The following is a 15,615-nucleotide window of genomic DNA, read 5'->3' as shown; positions in this document are numbered from 1 at the left end:
TGTGATTGCTACACAGCAGCAGGCAGGTCTTGCAGGGTGTTGCCATGTGAAATAGGTGGTAACTAAGGTTCATAGGGAGTCTCACAACTTACTTTTCTACTGTTGTTTGTGGCCGATATCTCGAAAAGTATGAGTGGAGAAACACACCAAAAATTTGGCTGAACAAGAAGATTAAAAGCAATAGATAACAATAGTGTGTTTAATTAAATTAATTAATGATACATCTTAAATAATAACTGACGTAAATGAATATAAAGCTTTATTGCAGAGGCAGTAAACAAATATGTACCATGGTGGAAGAACATTCAAAAGGACAAAGAACAGTTTCTCCTTGAAATTTGCCATGGTCTCTCTTAAAAACACCTGGCTAAGGCAGGAACCTCTGAATCTACAAACAAAGTAACTCATCTCATGAGTCAATTAGCATGAAGAATGAATATTTTACATATATAATGCACTAATAAAACTATATAAATAAATTATTGCACTGCACTGCATGAACTGTTACCACTGTTCCATAATAAATACCACAATAGTTGTATAACAATTAAATTCAGTTTATTCATGTTAAGTGGGTTTAAAGGACTTTAATGTGTGAATCTTAGTATGGAAAATGCAACATTAACATCAGTAAGATCATCCTATTGATCTTCCTCGGAATAATTTCTTCTTATTAATAGTGACATTCCTCTTCATTCCACTAAAATAGTCTTGTTCCTACTGTCATGTTCCTGTTCGCCTCTAACATATTCTTACTCCGATGACACATCTCTTCCCTACATCTCCCTTTCCTCTGTCCAGCCTGTAGTGGTTTGTACCCCCCTGCACACAGATAATCTCTCCTTGACCATAATATGCAAAATAGAACATTTAATTTTCTCATTATTTCCAAAAAAGATTGCATGTTTCTACTTTAGAAACAGGAACAATTATTTTTAAGGATCTGTTTGGTAGCCAAAAATTTATCGAATGCTGTTCTAACTACAGTGTTCCACACTGTTTTTTATGTTTGAAATAGAGAAGGAAACGTTTTATCTCCCTATATTCAGCATCTTGTTGTCCCATTAGAGTTACGGGGACCTGGAGCCAATCTTTGGAATAATACAGTGAGCACCCAAAGGGGACGCTAGTCTATGACAGTTCAGTCAGTACACATCACAGTACACATCACAGCTGCAAACTATTTGTTGATGTAAGCCAGGTCCCATGTGTACCACTACCAGCAAAGACAAGGACCACATGAGACCATATCGTGTCACATGAAACTTGCACAAATATCTAGTGGCACTCGCAGTTCATGAAAAATGCCCTGTCCTTGAGATGGAAATATCCCTGCCCTGTTCCAGTCGTGGCTGGTCTCTGCTGAATATTTGCACATTCTCACGGCCTCCAGACAGGAAATGCGGCTTTCTCACAAGCCTGCCTCCTGCTAGCCCCAATCGTGCAGCATAAGCCGCTTCATTGTCACAAAAACAACAAGGCTTCTCCCGAACTAAAGGTGTTAAATGTCACCCATTCAGGGTACGAAATGGCACCTGTGGCCCTTCAAGGCTGTGATAATGAAAAGGTCTGACACTTTGAACGATGCTATATTTTTATTATTACTTAAGAGGAGCAGCAAATAATTTTGCTTTGCAAATAATAGATATAATGTGAATTTGTGACTTCCAACTTTTAACACTGTCACAATTTAATTCCAGTTTAACAGCACATGACAGCCCAGGATTTCATTTGATAGCTCTAAGGAGGTTTTTCCCACTCCCCTTCAGCACCGGGTCTCCTGACGGAAACACAGAAGGCTGCTCCCGCGGTTCCTGAGAACAACCACAAGGGCTTCCGGACACGATGTCCCTGCAGTGCTACCAGCATCCAGTGACAGCTGCTCAAGCAGCAACCTTGCTGTAGCGAATGAGTTCTGCTGTAAAAGTGCCAGCACTGACCTTGATCCCTGTAAAGAAACAAGCCCTAAGCCATATTTTAGTAAGGGCGTTGTCACTGAGCAGTTCTCTATTGGGATTCAACTGTATTTTGGCCTTGATGCGGACCGGAGTCCAGCAGTTGGTGGGCACTGGCCTAGATGAATAAACCAAGGCAGGTGTGCCCAGAAATAGGAAAGGTGGGCACAAACCGAGTCGAGGGACGTGGGGTGGAAGCCCACTAAGAGGTTGGACGGAGCAGAGTCCCTGAACATCTTAGGTAAGGTGAGGAAGCTGGGCAGCAGCTCTGTGTCGCCCCCAAGGAACATGTGTCTCAGTTCCCGCTGACGTAGGCTCTCCTTCAGGTTCTGCAGAAGGTCCTCAAGTCTGTCCAGAAAGCAGTGGTCCCTCCACGCCTCCGGGGGCACTGTGAGCAAAAGGCGCAGCCATGCCGTCTTGAGCGCGTATGACGACAGGACCTCCCTCCACTCTCCCCCACCATGGCTGTCCAGAGCCTGCCCTCCAAGGTCCCTCAGAGCCTTTATCATCTGCAGACACTTCAGGTGGCAGGATCTGGCTGGAAGCCGGCTCCTCAGCCAGCCCAGCAGCCTCTGCTCCTGACGGGGAAAGTATGGAGTCCAGAGCTCCCCCTGCTGGGGGCCGCACACAGAGCCGACCAGGTAGGAGCCGTCTGCCAGCGGCACCGCGGGGATGAGGCGCACACCCATGCAGATGTGGCAGCACACGTAGTCAGAGAGTGGTGTGAGGCGTAGCATGACACGGGAGTTACACAGCGACAGGCCCAGGGAACAGTGCCACTCGAAAGGCTGGCGCGCAGCGGCAAGGCAGCGCTGAATTGCCAGGTAGAACCAGTGGAGGACAGCACCTGGGGATAGCCTGTATGCTCCGCCTGTCCCACTCAATCTCAGGAAGCTCCCAGCGAAGGCCCTGTGTTCACGCAACCAGGCAGAAGCTCGGGGAGTCTCCAGACTACAGAGAGGCAGCATCCCACCCTCTCTACACGAAAGGGTCACCAGCGCCACCTTCAGGCCACGAGGTAGGTGCAGAGGGACCAGGATGTCAAAGCAGTCCGGACGGCTCACCTTGTGTTCCTCATAACAGCTGCCGATCTGCACAAAGTCTCCCCTGAAGGCAAAGGATGCTTCGGGAGGCTTCTCAGTACGACCAGCCCTCACCAGCTCGCTGACCAGCTTGGCCACATGCGCCTTGCCGTGTCCGAGGACGTGCGGGGACAAGCGCACGTGCCGCTCATAGTAACTCTCCAGCTGCTCCTTCCTGCAGGGGGCCACTCGACAAGTCACCTCGGGAAGCTCCCGGAAGACCCGCTTGTTCCTCCTTCGTCGAGAAAAGCAATATTTGAAGAAGTAGCGGAGAATGAAACCCAGCGCAAATAAGGCGAGTAAGAGAGGCCCTAAGGCTTTGTCGGGGCAGTCTGCGGGGGAAGAGTCTGGGCCCCTGTGTAGAGATCTGTGTAGCAGCAACAGAAGGCCAGTGAGGAGGAAGGTAACCAGGGGCCAGAAGACCCTGAGATTCAGTGTGTATACAGTCATGCTGGCTGCCGGAACGGCGCACGAGTGTGCACTAACCCATGATGTCGCACTGGAGACTCACTCTGCCTGGGCCCACGATCCTCTTTCACAACATCCAGAACATCCAGAATTTAAAACGGCCCTCTTCTCACAGCAGAGAGGACCCGATGTGGGCCTTCTGTCCGCGTACCCAGAGGAAATACCAAACTCATAACAGAAAAATCTCAGCTGGAGAGTCGGGTGCTGAACCTACAGCCAAGGCACAGAGTTCCCGCCCCTCACTCCTCTTAAAGAGACAGGATTAGACAAATTGCTTTAAAGAACAAGAAAGATGACATAGGTAAAGAAATAATTCTCATGAGAAAAAAAAAGATGGTTAAGTTTTCAAAAAGTTTTGCACAGGAATTAATTTATGTTGCTCATGCAAAAAAAAAAAATTCAGTCAAATTTTAAAACAAAGCCTTTAAAGAGATTAAAATAGATTCCGATTATCTAGATTTCACATTCTATAACATTAAAGCCTGTATGTAGGAAGCAATGATCTGTGAATTGACCTGTAACCTCCATGAAGTGCCTGCAATAAGCCAGGCTGTTTTTACTGGTCCAGCTACAGGACAGCAAGCGCACTCAAATGAATTCATCTGGATCTTTGGGTGCGAGTTAAACACTTAAAGACTTTTATTTAAATAATAAAGGAAGAAAAGAACTCTCAAGCTTATGCTCTCTTACTGATTCATTGCAGCAAAATGAATGAAGCACGTCTATTAAAACCAAATAGCATAAAAGAATTAATCCTTAATTTAGGACATAATATTCAGGCAATATAGGAAACAGTGGGTGGCTGTGAATAGAAATCTGTTTATTTTATCTCATTTACCTCTTATTCACCTCATGTGAATTCAATATCAGTCGACATGCTTGAATATCCGTCATTCATGGCTGTTGAATCGCAGCTTGTCCGTCAGTTAGATAATGACAACTTAGAAAGTGGGTGGTTTAGGTACAATACTACTGTGGTATTATTTCAATTAAGTTTAACTCTTAAAAATGTGTATACTGTGCTGTATATGGCATGTATAAGATTAAATAGACCTAAAATGGCAGGAATTCAACATGTCAAAATAATTAATATAATTTTAAAGTAAGTAACTGGTAGTTGTGGGTTGGCCTGTATTATCATGCCACCAAACTTTGTCTGCAAAAAATACAAAATATATAATAAAAAACAGACACATTTTAAAGGCCTTCGCAAAAAAGTTCAGTCTGTGTTCATTATAATCAATATGGTTGGATATTCCGCCCGACAGCGACAACATGTAGGCCTATATAAGAAAATTCAGTGGATAAACTAATATTATCCTATATACATAATTAGTATAAATAAATACAGTCGACCCTTCTGCATAAGAAATTAAATGCGATTTTTGGGGGAGTATAGTAACTCAATAATCTGTGCATTATGCAGGTCTGGAGGACGCCACGCGCGTTACCGGCAGCCTCTCGCGCAATATCTCGCGGTGAACTCCCCCCTCCCCCAAACCCGCTGGGCGCCAGCTTCGCTCGCCAAGACCAGAAAATTTATGCGTTTTCCCCAGATTGCGTGGGGGCTGTGCCGCTTTGTGGAAGAGTGGACTCTACTTTGAATGTGATAAACTGATAACTAGTTAACATACACAGATGCCGCAGGCGAATGACAGGCGGGGGTTCCCGGGTATCCTCCTTTCTCTTCCTCCCAGAAGTTTAAGTCGTGCTCCCTATAATAATATAGACATTTGAACTACTAGATAAAATGGACACTTTTAAGTTAGAACCGAATTTTAAAGTGAAACAATTCTAATCGAAAGAAACGATATTTCAGTATCGATCTGCATATCCTTACAAACGGCATTTTGCAATGGACGGCAAACTGGAAGGAATGGAAAAAGGTGATGCTGAGAAAGCAGGGATAAACCGAAGAAAATGCGCTGGAGGAGGATGCAGATAAATGCACAGAACTTTCAGCTTTATTTAGGACAGGTGAGAAAAGTTGTAGTCCGTTAACGTGACGCTGCCTTGGATCACGTCTTCAGTAGCCGTGGGTGAGAGCAAAATAGCTAGCTAGCAAGTACATATGTCGGCACTGCATTATGTCTTATAGCGTAAAACGCACTGGGTTTGTCGTGTTTTAACATGTTGTTACTAAGTGAAAAAAGAAAGTTGACTTACTGCTACACACGCGAGTGAAGCCAAATTAAATATTGGAAAGTGCATGTCCCCAGTTCTCCCTGGCTCCTTCGCCCTTCTTACGTTTTTGGACATTGATGGGGTCTTTAACAGTTTGCTACCAATAGGAATCTTTGGTCTGATTTAGTATTTTGCCATTTTCAGAAACTAGAAAAGTCACTGGTAATTAATGGATGGATGTGTTTAATTATTATTGAGAACGACTGAAAGCTTAATTGATAATACAGTATCCGAGGTTCCCATGCTGTTTTTGGGGATGCGAAATGTTTTGTAACACTAGTAAGTAATGCATCTGTCCTACCTAGTGTTACAGACTGACTTTTATTTGGGCTAGTGTTCACATTACCTGTGACCTTCAGCTCCAAAAGGTCTCTAAATGACACCTAAAACATTCTATAAATATCTGTAGTCACGTTCATTTAATATAATGCTGGACACAACTACTACTGGTCCCTGCAGCCCTGACCTGGATGGATGTAATTACTGCTGGTTATTTTGGTTTCACAAAAATAGTCTTTAATGGACTTTTCTCTACACCAAGCGACAAACACAATCTAAGCCAAAACCTATCAAAGTGCGCCCTCTAGTGAAAACAGAAATTCCAAGGAGGTTCCATTTAATAGGAAAATGCTTGCGAAATTAAATACACATGATGGCATTGTGGAGTTTACTTTTTACTTTGTATTTGTACTTAATATATCCAATAATATTTAATAATACAATAAACAACATTTATGCTAAAAGCAGCAAATCAAGTTACTGAATAACAATAAATACTTGACCTTTATAACAGATATATAGGTTATATAAAATGGCACTAAGAATTTTAGATGATTTAGATAAAGTTGATAATTTCACATCAAATAAAAAAAACGGATGTGTCCTTGACTCATTTGTCATATTGTTAATGAGTACTATTTTGTTTTAAAACAAATTCAGAAATGTGTTACATTCAGAGCTGAAAAATTGACTGCTAAAACAGCAACACAAAGAAAGAAACTGGTACTGTGCACACTTTAAAATATTTTAAGCATTTTAAAAAATAAAATACCCATGATTATCACCATGACCCTTTGCAGATACTCTAAATATTAACACTATAATATAACCTATACTGTAATTTCTCCATCTGGGAAATAAAATCAAATTAACTCAATAACATTATTAATCTGATTTTGTAGCCCCTATTATGACTACACATAGCAATAACAGCTGAACCATTTGAAGCCACGTTGTGTGTGTGTGTTTGTATGTGTGTATGTTTGCATGAATTTGCCACATTATAGGGTTTATTTGTCTGTGTCTTTCATGGAGAGCAAGGTGGAACATGCAAAAACTACCTAATTTACCCACAGTGATGCATAAAGTATCACTATTACTATTACTAACAAATAATGGCAGGTGACAGTGTCAATTTAGGGTTGTCAAAAGGCTGCAGATTCATTTACAGCAGTGCAGCTGACTGCTGTGTGAGCTTCAGCCAGCCAGGTATCAGGTAACTTTGCCAGCTTTCATCCTAGAACTAGGCTAGCCACATGTGCCTCATCATTACGGCTCCAAACTTGATCTGGCAACCTCCTAAAAGTGACCCATGGCAACTTATGAAAACTGAAAGGTTTCACTGGAAAACCCTAAAAGCTGAAATTACTGAGCCATCTCTCCAAACCGAATACTGTGCAACATAAAGGAGCAAATCTATCTGAATGTCTGAGAACTAATTACAGGCACGCAGGTGTCAGAGAGAGACAGCTAGCCCTTTAAGCAGATGGAAAGCCCGGGAAAACTGAGCCCAGGATCCCAGAGGAATTCCCACGGGTCCGAACACCAGTTTTCAGTGGAGCAATGGAATGCTTGGTGGCACAACTGAGTACCAGACTGAGATCTCCGCATCATGTTTACATCACTACTCATTCCTTCACAATGCCATGGAGCTAATGCACCCCCTAGCCTCCATTACTGACCATGCCGGTCAGGTGGCTACCCTCCTGCTTCAGGTTTAGGCCCAACTTCTGCAGGTCCAGACCCATGGAGGCCAACACCTGGAGCAGGGTGAGCTCCTGATTGGTGGCCTGGTCCACTAGGGCAGGGCATGTGGGATTGCACTGCGGCCACTGGCAACTGTCGATCAGGTTAAAGGGGCAGCCCTTGATGGTGGTCTTGCTGTTACGGTTGGACTCCTGCAGACTCTTATCCCAGCACTGCAGAGCTCGTGTAAGTGAGGTCCCTTTAACTTGAAAATCCATCCAGTTACTGTGTAGAGACAGCAGAGGACAGTAAGTCAGCACCACTGTTCAGACTTCACTGCAATTTGTTTTTATTCTCACAAAGTCCACTTGTGAATCAGCCCTGCATGCAACCTCACACTTCTGCACTGCATGACAAAACTGCCTACCTTAAACTTTTCCTGACCTCACAGCAAGCTCTACACCACATCACCTTTGACCTCACTTAACCATATACCCCCCAGTCCTCGACTCTGGCCCCCATGCCAGCCCTACCCCCCACCCCTCTAGGCAGGAGGGAGTCAGGCTTGGTCCCAAATGGGGAGAGTGAAAGTGTGACATGGCACCCAATGACAGATAGAATGTGGGGTGATGAATGAGCCTCCATAAACAGGAGCATGAGTTCATCCTGCAGAGATGGAGCAGCATATGTTAGTGCAGTCCTCAGGCCGTTTCAGATGTCCTTACCTTTTAGTGATCAACGTGTGGGCCAGGCAGGAGGGAGCAAACACCGCCCTAGAGATGTACATCACACAATGAGCAGGGACCCTAATTACCCAGCCACCATGGTCAGTCACACTATACATCCATAAATCCATTCTCCAACCATTTATCTTGGTCAGAGTGTGTGTGGGGGGGGGGGGGGGGGGTACACCCTGGACAATGGCAGCCCATTTTTAAACACACACATGCCCTGACACAAATTATGGGCACTTTCGAGATAAAATTTTGTCAAACTTCAGGTGGGAACTTGTATGACATGGAGAGAACATGCAAAATCCAAGTTCTTAAACATTTTTTTTTATTGGAAAACATTGAGATCTTAGTTATGTTTTGATTTATAAGGGCGTTAACACAAGCAGATGGTTTTTTGCAAAAGTGAAGAGCATCACACTCACGAAACATCCTTGAATGAGTTTTTGAGCTCCTTTCCCAGGTTCTGCATGTAGGTCCACTGCTGCTCTGACAAGGACTGCCCACCCAGGTAGATGTTCTCCAGCCGCAGCTGCTCTTCATCAAATAACCATTGCACCACAAATAGAGGGGCTGAGAAAAAGTGTAAGAGGGTGTCTTTACCCAATAGTGCTCTAAGCAGCCATGCAGGAAAAGGTGCTGTAAATGGCGAGTTATACATACAGGACAGGGAAGAGTAGAGCTTGGGGCCAAAGAAGCAGTGCCATTCCTCTCCTTTCCGATACTGCTGGCGGCACTTCTCTGGGATAATCCCGTTCCACAGTCTGCAGGTGCAGTAAAACATTCCCATAACATGGAAAGAACCCATTCCTTTCCCCGTCATAATTCATGGGAACATATGAAAAACATTGGGGAGTGATTTGAGTTTTGTTTTTTTTACCTTCGAACATAAACAAACAGACCAAACAGACCTGTGAAGTGAGAGCTCGTCCTCACTTGACATCTTCTTACCGGAGGCCTTTCTTGATGGCATCTGCTGGTGTGCAGGACACACTGTCGGGACACTCAGGCGCCTTCTGCTGCTTACTCTCCAAAAACCAGCCAGAGTCTACCAGGCCGCGGACCTGTGCCTCTGCACCCAGCTGCTCCAGCTGGGCAGACACCTTCTCGATGTTCAGCAGCACGCCTGTACCCCCCGCACTGTCATGACAATGATGGCACTCCTCTGTAATTTGTACATTCGTCTGCTTGCTTCGTACATTTAACTACTCGATTCATACATTCGTCTGCCTGCAAGAGTACATTTGTCTGCTTGATAACAGTCAACCTGCAGGCATTGAACGATAAACCACTAAAATCATTTTTAGATTACATATTTTCAATGACATTTCCATAAAAGCCAATATGCATGTAGATAAATCAGGCAAGGAGACCTACCTTGTACCAGCCAACATGATGACCTTTGCTTGTTTGATGCCCTTGAGAGTGAGATCTTTGATCACCTCCCGGATAATAAGGGAGCCCATGAAGGTATATTCAACTGTAAGAAACAAGACTGTCACAACACAACATCTCTACATAAATGACACACTTGTCTGTGGTGACAGCCATATACCCGTATCTTTTCCCTGTCGAGCTTTTGCGGGCGGTGCAGTTCCACTCCACACATCGCTGGAGCAGTATGGAACAAATCTGGAATGATAAACTTGTCTCAGAACACATTATGAGGCATTTTGGGATCAGCATGAGTCACTGTCTTTCAATGAAGGACACAGACACATGAACTTGAATCTTATGATGAACTTGAACCTGATCTGGAGTATTGGATCAAATAATTTTTTTTCCACGAACTTACACAATATTGGCATTCCACCAGTGAGGATTTTCTTCAGGTTGTGCTGAAAGGATTCCAGTACCTGTACAGTGTTTCAAGCAAAACACCACTTAGACATGTAGCAAAATAATCATCAGGACAGGGAAAGGTTGACTGCAACACAGGATACAGTCATCTACTGAGAAACAAGTATCACTGGCCAAAACAGTATGAGAGCCTATCAGCCAACCTTTTCGTGTCTGGGGCCACTCCGATGAGCTCATGAGCCGAGGGAAATTTTTGTATCTGGAGTCGCAGGTCTCTTTGTTGTAGCAGCACCAGCCACCTAAAAATATGATGCTAATATTATCCTAAGCAGACTGCAAAGAGGAGATCCCATTCAGCCCTCCAGCTAACCCCCTCAGGTCCGGCCAAGGAATGCACCTGCGATTGCACCTGCGATTGCACCTGCGATTGCACCTGCCTAGAACTGCTCATGCTTAGAGGATGGGCCTACACTGAACTGTAACCATAGGGGATACTGTGATTGATTATCAAGTAACTAAATAAGGCTAGTTCACTTCTGGACTAGGATAACACTTGGATAAATTTTTGAAAATTCATATTTTCACTGAACAAGGCTAACTGTTAACAATAGGACTAAAATACAAATTAAAATATTTCAATAGTGCTTTTGAACAAATAAGCAGTAAATGAACAATACTAACCTTCCAAAAATATGAGCCATCGTTTGCTTCCTCTGAATTCCTTCAAGTAAAACCTACAGAACACCAACGGGGATATGTTGCGATATAAACCACTGGAATATGCTATAAATCCATGTTGGAACTAGTACTTTCAATTAAACTACAAGTAAAGCAGAACATTTTATAAATTTCGTGTAAAATAACTGAAATGGGATTTGGGTTTAAGGTTAGCTTTTGAGGACTGTACAGTCCTCCAGCAAGTGGAGGGGTATCTCACCCAGCTGCCGTCCCGTCGTTGCAGGTGACCTGTGTGTTCTTGAGGAAGTTCAATTTCATGTCATCGCTGGCCTTATTGCCGGAGGCTCCTCGGCCTCCGGGGCCCGCTGTCACGGGGTGGGCCTCATCCTCAGAGGCCGCCTCGCCCCCCTGCTGGCCCCCAGTCTTCCTGGGTGATTTGCTACCAGCTTTGGTATTGCGGTTACTTTGGCAGTTCAGCCCCCCAAACAGGAGCAGCAATGCCACATGGTACAGCACTTTCATAGCAAATCCCCCAGAGCTCTTCAAGGAAGAGAGAAAGACCCAGGGAAACACTTTAATAAGAGTGCTTCCCTTGACAGAAAGAACATGCATGTTCACAAAAGGCACACTTATTACACTTATGCATGCAACAGTTGTTGACTTAGTCAGTAGGGTGTTTTCTAAACTGATTAGTCGTTAGTATCACGCATTATTGATCCCGTAAAGTGAGAGCTGGACATGTGATGACCACCCGCCTGACAGCAAAATACCTTTTCAGTATCCACTTGGGGAAAACGTCAGGCGTGCCAGGGGACCCCTAGGTCAGTCGAGGCGGTGCTGTAGCTGCGAAGAGTGGAGACCAAGTGGAAGGTGGTGAGCGTGGGCTCGGTAGCTTCTGGTCAAGCCTCACATGTGGGTCGGGCTTTATAGTGCCACCATATGGATCACATTTCCCAGCATTCTCTTTGAGCTGCCGCCAAATCTGGCCGGACAACGCACAGGGTTGGATGGTACACGCCGAGGAGAAGAGATAACACACGCTCTCCGGAACGCATTTGAAAGGCCCCCACCCACCTTGGGCTAGAAGCACCCAGCCCACACCATTAGGCTGAGGATTAAATCAAACAGCTCAATGTCTGGTCTGACGTGATGCAAATTTCAGGCAGTTTGTTACCTCCAGTCACACATCTTAAGGTCAATGCTGAAAATCAGGCAGGTCAGCACATCTGAATGAAGAGGGCCACTTGACAGAGATCCAGGCTGATCTGGCAGGGCTGCTTTCATGCAGACTCTCGTACCATTCATTAGAAACCCATTCCTCAACTCAGCACGTGCACCCAACACATAAGCAACAATCCACCTCAAATGTTATCTAAAAATGAACCTGTTTTTTTATTATTGATCAAAGCAATGCGATTTGCACATGTATTATAATGGAGAGACACTAGGATTAGCACAGGAGTCAATAACGGGAATTCATGGCCTAATAGAATATATTATGATGAAGAACAAACAGCGTCTTTCACAGTGGCACAGGTCCAGCTTTAGACAAACCCTCAGAATAGGGTGTTTGCTAAGTGCAGCAGCACTTTTTCACCTTTCTCACTGCAATCTTTTGTTTCATATTAAAAACTCCTATCACGCTTCATTAATATATTCAATATAATATTCTCATTTTAAAAGAAGTGGTAAATAATATTAGGATGTAAGCAGGCCTGGTGTTATCTTCCAAAGAATAAGCAGATTGTGATTTCAGTATGAGCAAGGTCACAAACAGGCACAACTGCATTAGTCTGCTCTGTTGCAAATAAAAAACACACCAGCTCAGAGATTAAAATAATGTAAAATTAGGCAAACAGACATCATCACGCTTAGGGCAAAATTTGTCAAAAAGTGAATGCAGCCTGTGGTTTATTATCCACAGAACCTCCTAATGCAACTTGAAAAAGTGATGACTATAAACAAGTAACGTTTTGTGTCGTTTACCTTCAGCCACGTCTTCAGCAGAGTCAGGTGTGAGTCAGTGCCCCTGGGCCAGGAGTTTGACTCCGGGGCTGAAAAGGCAGGGTATTTCAAACTGATCTCACGTATCCCCAGGATAGCTACAGGGTGACGTGTTGATCAGCAAAGGAGATCACAAGCCTGGCCTCTGAAATGCTCATCAATGAAATGCACACCATCCCATCGTGTCAATCAAACCATTAACGAGCCTCGGAGAGAGACGGGGCTCGCACACCCGGCAGAGGGGACTGTGCCCTCACATGCCTAGGCTCCCCTTGCAGCGGCTGCACCTTCAGCTCTGGATTACGTTCATACTCCAGCTTAGAATTGCCCCATTCAACCTGCCGCAGTTTATCCAGTTCATGGTCACTTTCAATTAATCATCATGCAATGGCTCTTCTTCCCATCTGATGGTGAAATCACTCACACAAACTTTGTATGGTGACTTACAAAGGGCACTTGGTTTCACATATGTATGTTCTTTGGTCTGTTCAAACCACTGGCTTTCAAGAAGTACTTACAGAATAACAAGAGGTCAGATTATCATCCTGCCAGTTGCTTAAAGCAGGCAAGACACTCGCCGTGTTTTTCATCTACCATCAGCACAAACAACTTGCTGCATTTTTCATGCTCAAGTTTAGTTCGACATCTTTGGCTTGTTAAGACCTATTTGCTGTTGTGACACCTTTTAAGTGATGCCAGCAAAACACTAAGATATGTGAAAATATCTTTTGTTGTACAATTTATTTTTCTTTCAAAAGAAAGTCAATGACATACTGAATTTGATCTACCGAGCTGAAAACGTTTCATTCCTTGACCATGCAGAAGAACCATCTGTCTTATCATAAAATCTATTCAACAATCTGTTAAGCAGATACTTGAAATAGCTGAAAAATGAACCAATTGCTGTAAATCTATCACCTTTTTAGCCAGAAAGTTTTGAGCAAAGCACATAGATGCCATTGTTGGAATTTTGCTGCTTTGATATTGGCTTCGACAGATGATATTTTTTGCAGGAGTCTGGGTAGACGAGCCATATTTTCACGTATACCAATGAAGAAAGCAGACTGATAGTCCTGGTTCCCTTGGCATTACTCACATCAGGGAGCTCGTCCGTGTTCTGATGGAACCTTGAAAAAGTGTCACATGAGAGACCTCATCTATGCACAAACAGCTGAGAACTTGTTTACAAAAGAGTTTTCTCTAATACCCCCCAGCGATGGGCAGGCCGTTGGCAAAGAAGTGTAAAGTGAAGGACAGAGCAGACGGAACAACGCTGACAGGACATTGCATTGGCAAACATGCGAAGTGGGACCCTACTTCATGCTATCCTCCGTTGGTTGGAATCCAGGTTTAAAATGGATCCACTCGGCAGGCCTGATTGGCCCAAGTACATCGTCTGTCATGCATGCGTGTCATCGCTGCTGCAAGGTCTAAGGGCAAGCAGGAGCATTCTTCAGCTGACAGTCCCGATGCAAACCATGCAATGAATAGTGCTGCAAGTGTGATGTAGGGGACACTGACCATGTGATTGTCCTTTATAGTACACACATATACATGTTCTTATGGTGCACACTTTGAAATAGACGCTATGCTGTACAACCTCAGAAATAAGCCCAAGCACACTCAGAGCTACAACAGGGAAGGCGTTTCTTCAATATATATAAAAATATACACATACATTATGTATATGTATTGTGTAAAACTCATAGGCAGCCAAAGAAAATAATGTTTTTTTGTTTAATTAATCTTCATGTTGGTGTAAAACTATGCTATTATGCCTGTCTAGGTATGCCGGCTTAGCCATTTCAAAACTTCTCCTAAAATCACCCCAATGCAATAACCATTCAATACACCCACGTATTTTTCGACAGCACACCTCGTCCAGCTAATCAATATCTCATGGTAAGTCAGTGAGCTGGTGGTGAAATTGAAGAAATACGTGAAATATCTGAGGTGCACCTGAAAATCTAGCCATGCAACTTTTTGGAGAACAAGTGCTGTGCTCAGTACTGTGTATGTGTGTATGTGTATATATATATATATATATATACACACACACACAGAGTCACGCACACACTATATAGACTTAAATCCTGCTTGTCAGTGGTGGGCCCACCAGACTGACATGTAGCTAATAAAGGCTAGCGTATTTATGAGCACACACCACAGCCGCATTCACAGAAAAAGTGAGGCCCAACACACGTGGGGGCAAGTAGCCGGTGGGTGCTGGATTTCACCTCAGGCTGACAGCATGGCTTTTTGAAGCTAATGAGAAGTGTAAGATCCCTTCTAAAGAGGGCTGCCGGGGAGGGGGGCATATGATAGAGGTCAGGTGTTCAGGGGCCTGCGTAGCCCGCAGTAACCTTCAGAAGCCATCCTAACACTGCCACCAGCCAAGGCATCTGTAAACACCTCGGGTGATGAGTTAGCCAGACAGCCACAGTAAGATGGACCCGAGAGTGATGTAAGCAGTCCCCAAAAAAGAGCGGAATGACTTAAGCCGGCAGGCATTGCCGTGAGGGCAAAATACTGGGGCACCTGCGACCACAGGACTCTGCGTTCCCCACGGGTCTTTGTAGTGACATGCCTCTATAGTTTGGAATAGTCCCCATCCCTTCCATCCCCCCCTCTCCCAGACCACCACACAAGCGATGCCGACCATGGGAATCTAACTAGGAGATGCAAGAAAGACCCGGGACTATTTGACCATTACACATACTGTACTTATGAATAAATACCTATGGTCTA

The 15,615-nt window shown here is 44.3% G+C and overlaps 2 protein-coding genes across 3 annotated transcripts; both read right to left on the bottom strand.

Moving 5' to 3' along the window:
* Positions 1–283: 283 nt before the first annotated feature.
* LOC111850856 (inositol 1,4,5-trisphosphate receptor-interacting protein-like 2) lies at positions 284–5,403 on the bottom strand. The gene has a single exon (XM_023825175.2). It carries the CDS (start codon positions 3,485–3,487, stop codon positions 2,018–2,020), a length of 1,470 nt encoding a protein of 489 aa, XP_023680943.2. The 5' UTR covers positions 3,488–5,403; the 3' UTR covers positions 284–2,017.
* Positions 5,404–6,474: 1,071 nt separating this feature from the next.
* On the bottom strand, positions 6,475–13,133 carry notum2 (notum pectinacetylesterase 2). 2 transcript variants are annotated; one of them, XM_023825218.2, is made up of 13 exons: positions 12,850–13,133; positions 11,634–11,706; positions 11,123–11,403; positions 10,867–10,919; positions 10,389–10,484; positions 10,181–10,241; positions 9,941–10,017; positions 9,763–9,865; positions 9,337–9,525; positions 9,049–9,149; positions 8,811–8,958; positions 8,380–8,427; positions 6,475–7,939 (listed from the first exon to the last, which is right to left on the bottom strand). In XM_023825218.2, the coding sequence occupies exons 3-13, from the start codon at positions 11,383–11,385 to the stop codon at positions 7,633–7,635; spliced, it is 1,446 nt and encodes a 481-aa protein (XP_023680986.1). In that variant the 5' UTR covers positions 11,386–11,403; positions 11,634–11,706; positions 12,850–13,133; the 3' UTR covers positions 6,475–7,632. The 2 variants fall into 2 exon arrangements, with proteins under 2 accessions (XP_023680986.1, XP_072568592.1); XM_072712491.1 differs by lacking the exons at positions 11,634–11,706; positions 12,850–13,133 and having other exon boundaries at positions 11,123–11,630.
* Positions 13,134–15,615: the final 2,482 nt, after the last annotated feature.

The sequence above is a fragment of the Paramormyrops kingsleyae genome, chromosome 5, assembly GCF_048594095.1.
Source record: "Paramormyrops kingsleyae isolate MSU_618 chromosome 5, PKINGS_0.4, whole genome shotgun sequence".
Lineage (NCBI taxonomy): Eukaryota > Metazoa > Chordata > Actinopteri > Osteoglossiformes > Mormyridae > Paramormyrops > Paramormyrops kingsleyae.
This window is presented reverse-complemented; position numbering and strand designations above follow the sequence as displayed.